The sequence below is a fragment of the Phaseolus vulgaris genome, chromosome 10 (assembly GCF_000499845.2).
Source record: "Phaseolus vulgaris cultivar G19833 chromosome 10, P. vulgaris v2.0, whole genome shotgun sequence".
In the NCBI taxonomy this organism is placed as follows: Eukaryota; Viridiplantae; Streptophyta; class Magnoliopsida; order Fabales; family Fabaceae; genus Phaseolus; species Phaseolus vulgaris.
The window spans coordinates 5,684,275-5,693,288 of NC_023750.2; the positions used below are offsets into that span (position 1 = coordinate 5,684,275).

At 32.1% G+C, this 9,014-nt stretch overlaps 1 protein-coding gene across 1 annotated transcript; it reads right to left on the reverse strand.

The window, feature by feature from the left end:
- Positions 1–522: 522 nt before the first annotated feature.
- On the reverse strand, positions 523–7,140 carry LOC137818464 (glutamate--tRNA ligase, chloroplastic/mitochondrial). The gene is made up of 13 exons (XM_068621910.1): positions 6,848–7,140; positions 6,636–6,754; positions 5,484–5,605; positions 4,601–4,780; positions 3,876–3,994; positions 3,744–3,792; positions 3,229–3,330; positions 2,957–3,059; positions 2,766–2,829; positions 2,234–2,348; positions 1,977–2,077; positions 1,602–1,758; positions 523–915 (listed from the first exon to the last, which is right to left on the reverse strand). Exons 1-13 carry the CDS (start codon positions 7,069–7,071, stop codon positions 691–693), a joined length of 1,680 nt encoding a protein of 559 aa, XP_068478011.1. The 5' UTR covers positions 7,072–7,140; the 3' UTR covers positions 523–690.
- Positions 7,141–9,014: the final 1,874 nt, after the last annotated feature.

The window sequence follows — 9,014 nt, forward strand, 5'->3', positions numbered from 1 at the left end:
TTTTAAAATAATACTTTCAGTCTATCATAAATTGACTTCTAAATTATGTAATTTATAATATTTTTTAAACACATTCCAAATTACATAATCCAAAATATGAATTTACATTACTAAGTAATTAATCTTGAACATTTTACTAGATTTGGAAAAAGTTGGAAAAAGTTATGAATTATGGATTACTTAATCCGAAAGAAATACAAACATTTCGATTAATTCAAGAGAATCACCGTATTACACAATTTGGACTAGACAGAAAAGACACCTCCATAACCAAACCTTTAAACATTTTATTTTTTTTACAAAAGGGTATTTTTGAAATTATAAAACTTATGGAGTGCTTTAAGAACTATGGAGGTGCAGGAAGAAGCATCCTTAATGTTATTTAAATAATTTTGAGGCATAATCATAGCAGCTTAGACTAAACATACATTTGAGCTCCTCAATAGATATTCAAATAGTTATAAAAAAAAACATCACTCCAAAATATCCATGTTTCCAAATCAAAATAAAAGGAAATATATCTAGTCACATTGAAACAAAAACTTTTATATAAAAAAAATCTTAAACTCATTATTAAGCCTGAACAAGATCCCTCGGGAAAATTACAAAAACAGATTTCTGTACTAAAATTTGCATGAAAGTGAAGTGTAAGAAACCAAACCATGGTTTTATTTGATAGACCTTTCTGAGTTAGACAGGAGCAGCAGTCTCTTTGACAGGTTGATCCTTGGACAATGTCTCCCAGTTGATTTCCCTAAGCATTTTGAATCTTTGATCCAGTGTCACAAACCCAGCTTCAGGGGCCACTACATCACTACTTCCAGCTTTATACAGCAATACAACACTTGCCCCCATGTCAGGTCCATGAAGTTTTCCAGTCAACAGAACTCGAAGAGGCATGAAAAGCGATTTTCCCTTCAACATCAAAGTGGAGATGTTTAGTTTCATCAACAAATTCTTTATTATGAAAGTACAATTGGCTTTAAACACATTTGACCAAAATTTAAGACTAAAAGAACACATTTTTCCAAAATACTTTATCAACAAACACTACAAGAAAATCATTAGATAGAAACTAAAATAATTAGTTACTATTTGACAAAATTAGATGTCATTTTATAAATTAAAAAAATATTGGTATTTAAAGGGATTTCTATTATTAATAAAAATTTATAAAATAGTTTATAGATTGATATATAATCATTAGCTACTAACTACTTCATATTCTAAATTAATCTCTAAAAATATATTAGTAGTTAAAACCTAAATAGCTAATTTAGATACCAATTTAAAAATCATTTAATAATTTTTTATTAATAATAGAAAAAAAATTTGACAGCAATAACTTTTTAGTTAAGATTAATTTGGAATCTAAAATATTAATAACTAAAACCTAAGTAGGTAATTTAGAAACCATTTTATAATATTTTATTAATAATAGAAATCATTTTAGATATCAATTAGTTTTTAGTCTCTAAAATGATATCTAATCGAGTAAATATAGTGACTAATTATTTTTTGTCTCTAAATTTGGTTACTATTTAATGATTTTCTTGTAGTGAGAATGCAATTGATGTTTAAGACTGTCCACTTCAACTCACCTTTCGCTTAAGCGATTTGCCGAAGCCTTTCACCCACTTTTGCCAGCCGGCATGGCCTTCTTCAAGTGCTGCCACCAGATCACCATTATCATAGGCTGCCAAGAGACTAGCAGCAAACCCAGAAAGATTATCTTGCAAGAGAGGTTCTGCCTCATCACTGCCAGCAACATGTAGAGAGTTTGTAACTATTAATAATGAAAATACCACTGCCATTACAAATCAACACTTACTGATCAACAAATATAATACACAATTATATAGCCAGTAACAAGTTGTGACCCTCAGACTTGCAAACACAAAAGCTTGCCCATTTCAGCCTTGTTCACTTTATAAGGTCAATTGAAAAATACCCTTTTAGAAGAATATGATTTTCACCTCTGTAAAGTAGAATGTAAGGGATAAGAAAGCAAGTTAACAAGGGCCTTGTCTGCATCATTTATCAAGTCAATCCCATCCTTGAGTAGTTGAACTGCTTCCTGTTAGTCAACCATGTATTATCAATAACTTGAGTCCATTGTTGCAAGATGGGACCAAAACCATATTAAAAAAAATCACTATGCTTCTGAAAATTAAGCTAAGCCAATTGTATCTATAAGGGGTCTGAATCAAGAAAGCATGCAATTAGATCTCACATCAATAAAGGGTCCAGCTGATACTGTGAGTATGCCAGATGTCTTCCAGTACTCTCCAATAAGTTTGGTCAACTCCTCTGACAGACGTGCTCTTAAATGTTGACCATTCATCCACCTAAATTGAAGGCATAAAGGATATTCAGGGACATTAATTGTAATACTTGTTTACTTTTATCAACAATGCCTGAGAACAACCACTTATAGAACCTAATATTACAATTTGACTAAATAAAGTTATTGTACATACAATACAATCATAAAATGCAACATTTACTCTGCAAGAGAAATGCTAGTTAAGTAGTAACAATAAAAGAGTGTTGAAGAAAGTGTGTTAGAGAATATGCTGCTAGCACTCGTCATCCTAGAATTGATGAAACAAAAGCAATATTTTTCCATTCAGAACAAAACCTGCCTGTATATTTAGTAATTGTAAGAAATTTGACCCATTTGAGCTCAAAATACAGGATATAGGCTAGCTGTAGAAATAATACACCGATTATGCTTATGAAGTAGGCAAAAAGTAAGAAATTACCTTAACTTCGTTGAGTCAAAGATAGCACCACTTTTATTAACACGTTCAATAGTGAATTTTTCAACTGTTTGCACAACAAGAAAAGCATTCTTAAAGTTAGAAAATTGCCAAGACAATTTCCTGTTTAGAAAACAAATAGTACAATTAATATGATAGTATTCTCAAAAAGTAGAGTAACAAAAATCACTAACCAAGTTGATCTAGCGTAAAAAACTCATTTTCAGTCCCATCTCCCCAACCTAATAATGCTAGGTAATTCACCATTGCTTCTGGTTGGTATCCCATCTCCTGGAACTGTGAGTGAGCAGTTATTAGAGTGAAACTAATTATCATTACAAGAGAAGAAACTTTTTGGGAACTTACATAGTAAAATTATGAAGGAAAGAGAATCAAGTGAGACCTCATAAGTCACAACATAACTTTAAGATGGATAATAGACAGAAAAATGATAAATCAACCTCACCTGACCCACTGATGTTGCTCCATGTCGTTTTGATAATTTGCTCCGATCAGGAGCTAAAATCAAGGAAACATGTGCAAAGTAAGGCATGGGAAATCCTAGTGCCTGTAAACACATTCATGTTCAGATGCAGAACAAACCTTAATCAGTAACCTAGATTATTGAATGACTTAAGAAAAAAATATTAAAAGTGAGAATTACAAATGAATGAGGAAAATTTTAAGTAAAACTTAACCAATGGTTTAAGCCCACATTGACATCCCAATTAATAATATATGAATCACTTATAAAAGTACAACTTAAATTTTATAAGTGATACCATACATACTGATCTAGACATGTTCTGACGATCAATAGGCCAAATAATACCAAGTTCAATCAATATTTTAATTAAATTCAAATTTAATTTTGGTGTTGGCTTGCATTAAGAAACAAACTACAGTAGACTCACTTTGAACTTTAAGGAAAAACTGATGCTGCAAAAGGTGATTAGATATACTATATGACTTGTACTTTACCTTATATATTAATGCCTGCCTTAGAGTGTTTGGTAAATGCTCCTCTGCCCTGAATTCAAAATATATAACAGAATAAATTAGTGAATTTGTTTTTGAAACATTCTGATTAACTAAGGATTATAATCACACTACCTGATAACATGGGAAATTGCCATGGTAGCATCATCCACCGTTACACAGAAGTTATAAACAGGCTGACCATTACTCCTCATTATTACAAAATCTCCAAGTGTATCCAAGTTCCAACTAACCTTCAAGATACTACCACGGTAAGTTAATAGCCAGTAAATGTTATAATGAAAGAAATCTCATTGCATCATTTTCCATATTTTGTTCTATAACTTGCACAGCTCAAATGTGCGAAAAAATAAAAAGGCGTAAATATGCTTTCTCTGAAAATTAACCAATTTTAAGTTATCCCAAACGACTAACAGTTTTGAATTTGATCCCTAACTTTATTGAAATGCATCTAGTCCTTAGATATCCCCTGTAAAGTGGTCACATGGCACAATCAGGTTAAGCCTGTAAGTGATCTATGTATCAGATCACAACTGAGAAAATATAATCCTCTAGGCTAAAGGCTTTTTATGTCAATAAAATTAAGAATCTAGCCGAAAAATTTTAGGCACAAATATCAAAATTGGTAAATTTTCTGGAACAAAAAACATTTAAGTGCTAAATTCACAGCATCATAAATATATTCTGTTTCGATAAGGATCATTGATAGAAAATTATAGGATACAATAAAATACTTCCAAGATATCAGTGATTTCTGTATATTCAAAGAAATAAAGGAATTTGTTTCTATCACTCACAAAGAATGAAAGAAAAATCTGAAAAGGATGGAAAGAACTCACTTCACCCCGTATTAGGTCATTAATTTTTAAGCTTCCTTTAGGGACTCGAAACCGGTATGTATAAGGAGTCCCTTTTGCCAGCTCTTCTTCTACTTCCTCATCTCTTGCATTGGCCCATTTACCTGTGTACACTGGTGGCAGTTGCTTTAGTTTAGCATCCTCCTTCATCTTCTCTAGATCCTGTGAAATAAACAAAAGTCAAGATTAATAGGTAACCCTAACACATTTATGATCAAAGATATAAAAGCACCAAAACTAGTTCAGTAAAAAATGACCAAACTCCAATGGCCTAACCTCATAAGTGGTACACATCCCAAAATAAGAAACCTTGGTGAAAGCAGTTTTCAATAAACTGAACCAAAAATTGAAGCTGAGGAAGCTTTTACGTCAGGTCAATTCTTTCAAAAAAGGACAGCCAATGCACTTTTCTGTTTCAAATTTAAAAGTTTGGATGGCATGCAATGAAGGGAAAACTGTCTCATGGCACACCTTTTGAAGCACATGGGCAAAATTGGCACTTCGTATCTTTATTAAGTGTGTGCTTCATATTGGTTTATTTCAGGAAAATGTTTTTTTTTGGCAGCTTCTTAAGTTTCTATTTCTGGGGAGCTGTTTCTCATAATATGGGTACATTTCTTCAAGCTTCAAAAAAGGCAATTCTATGACAAAAGGTACTAAATTGTTTGGAAAAATTTACACAATTATCATAAAATCTTCTAAACAATTTTAAATTAAAAAGTCCCCTCTTCCATAATACACAGACACAAACAAAGTGCACTACTAAAATCCTCCCAAATACATGCAAACATGCTAAATCATCAAAGGTTACAAATATCATAGAGTCCAGAGCATCACATTCACATGAAGCAAGTTCCAAACATACCTCATTAGAACAGAAACAGCGATAAACATGACCAGATTGGTGAAGGTTCTCCGCATGTTGTTTGTATAAAGAATTCCTCTCAGACTGCCTATAAGGACCATAATCCCCTCCAACACCAGGCCCTAGCAAATTCACCAAAACACACAAATATACACACTTAACTATCAACAAAAATGTCACCAAAGAAAAACCATTAAAACTGCCCAAGGAAAAAGATTAATGAACACCTTAATGTTATTTGTCAGTAATGATACATGAACACCATATCATTTCAAACACGGCATTTCTCTCTATCTTTCTCTTCCTTTCACATCAACTTACCCACCATACTTACATTTCTCTTTCTTCTCTCTATATCTCTCTGTGTCAAATGTCTTAAGGTGTCTGCAAATCATCTTTGATGTATATAGTAGATTATTGTGACAAGAAGAACGACATAAAAAGGGTGTCAGATATTCTTGGTCTCCAAGGTAAACGATTAGTGGATGCCTAATGTTTTGTGACACCAAGAGGAATAAAGAGAGAAATATAGATGTAATGAATTTCCCATGTCATACACTCCATCAACACTTCTTGTTTCTCTCTAACTCTTCTTATCATATCATACAACCCACTCTAATATACCTGTCCACTATATATTCCCAGATATAATTGGGGATGATATAAAGAGATAGACAAATAAAGGGTGCCAAATGGAATTTTATAATATAAATGTATCCATGAATCACTCTTCAGAGCAAATCACTTACTAACCTTCCTCCCAATCAAGTCCAAACCATCTTGTTTATCATTTCACTAGACATCCTGTTATTTAATCATGTACTAATTAACTATGGTGTTGCAAATTTAGCTGCAAGATAGACTTTTTACCAAACTAATGTACCCCAAAGTCAGAAGGCTCCTCATTTGTTCATAAACTTATCCTTACATATGCAAAAAAGAGTCTGTTTATAGATTTGAACTCATAACTAACCAGTCACCAAGGTACAACTTTACCGTTGCCCCCAATCTACGATGTCATTCAGAGATTCAATTGTCTTATCTCTTTTAAATCTCCATTTCGATGAGCAGATTTTACTTTACTTAAAATTGCCTATTATAGAGGTATTCATATATCATCAAACATTGTTGAATGCACACTCACTCGCTCACCTTCATCCCAATCAAGTCCAAGCCATGAGAGATCTTTGAGCACGGCCTCCTCAGACTCCCTTGTGGACCTCTCCAAGTCAGTGTCCTCGATTCTGAGCACAAATTTCCCACCTTTGGACCTGAAACCGCACCCCCAACATACCACAGAGCAGAAAACTCAAAACCAACGAATACCCACCACTAAAATTGAATTTTTATGATGAAAAATGGACCTGGCGAACAAGTAGTTGAAGAGGGCCGTTCGAGCACCGCCTACATGGAGGTTTCCGGTGGGAGACGGAGCGAAACGGACGCGAACGGGTGGCTGTTCGGAGAGAGCAGAGATTGAGAAACGGCGCCGTTTGAAGAATAGGAAGGTGCGAGGGGCATGAGAGCGGTGGAAAATGGGAGGAGCAACGAGCTTGGACCATGGCGTGCCACCACTCAACAACGCCATTTCTCTGTTTTTTTTTTCTGTGTTATGTTTCTCACTGGATAATGGTTTTGCTTCTTGTTTATGTTTTTGGTGTCTGAGGGAAAGTAAAATAAAATAAAATAAAAATGAGAACAATCTAAAACAATTAATTAACTTTAATAAATTCAATATAATTGTATTCTCACTACTTTTAACTTCCCAACATCTATATAATTGATATAAAAGATAAATATTTTTATTAATATTTTTAATTAGATAATAATTTTATTCTTTATTGAATCAAAAATAACTTTATTATTTGATAAAATATATAATCTTCTATATGCAAAAATAATTATACCATTCCTTAATTTTTATACTTATAAAATATTTATATTATTGCCAGTCATACTTTTTTACATATAGAGAAGAATAAAATAACTACAATTTCTTAATCATTTATACTTTTTCTAGGTATAGAAATACAGCTTGGAAACGTATATAATTTTTGCTAATAGTAATAATAACAACTAATTTTTATTATAATAAACTTTTTAATTATATGCTTTTATAGTCTTAAAAGATGAACACACTAATACTACTACTTATATTTTTACGAGCAATAACTAGTTTATTTTTTTTTAGAAAAGAAATATTTGTAATTATCAAAACAAGAAAAAAATAGTTGCAAAAATTTATATTAAATCTATAAAAATTATGTATATAAAAGATTATAAAATAAATATTTTTATTAATTTTTATAATGTTACAATTTCATATAAAAAGATTTATAATTTTCTACCAAAATAAATATACAAGTAGTTTTTATATATCATTAAATTAATAAAGGTTTTTGTGTTTATAAAGGTAATTTGGTAAAGAAAAAAATAAAAAAGTTTAAAAAATCATTATATTAATTATTGTAGATACCAATAATAATTTTTCTTACAAATTTTAAAAAGTAAAAAGAAACCTATAAATTATATAAATCGTAAAATGACACATAATTGTTTAATAGTTTATGGTCATCTACTCTTTCAGGATCATTTACTCTTTCAGGGGATATGATAAACCTATTGAGTAAAAAGTGTCTCATTTGGTGAAGTTATCTTGCATACCCATCTAATAGATTACATATTGTATCCTCTTATGGTGGAAGATATCTTACAAGGCAATTGTGTCTATTGTTGGGTAGTGAGTCTAAAGTGTTTCCACTACATTTAAGTGTCATATACACTTCTCTCGTGTCATAGATTTTGTGGATTAATACATAACATGATTCTAAGGGATTTCGTTATTATTACTGGACAAAATCATTATTAGACTTAATTACAGGAATATAATCACTATTAATGAGTCTATAATTAGACTTAATTATAGGAATATAATCACTATTAATGGGTCTATAATTAGTCTTAATTACCGATGTTATGTGAGAAAAAGAATCTGTACGGTTCTAATGCTATGGTTATATATATATATATATATATCATTGCGATGAAGGACAGATTGAATAAAACAGAAAATATTCTTTCATGGTATTAGAGCACAAAACTCTGATACCGACAAACACAAAGCAAAGGCAACGGTGCACAACCATGGCAGATGCACCAGAAAAGAATAATGCCAACAAAGCAGAGCACGAAGGAGGAGGTGCTAAGAAGACCTACTCGCCATATGATCTCAACGCGAGTGACAATCCCGGAAACATAAGTCCAATTGCGCAGAGAAAATTACGACGAATGGGCAAGAGCGGAGAAAATGGGGCTTCATTGATGGAACACATATCCAAGATGAGGCACCCGACCTTGAAGATTGGTGGACCGTGCAGTCCATGATTGTCTCTTGGATTCTAAACACCATTGAACCAAGCTTACGATCCACAGTAGCATATGCTGAGACTGCACATAACTTGTGGGAAGACATTAAAGAAAGATTCTCGGTCGTGAATGGACCTAGAATTCAACAACTAAGTCGGACTTGTC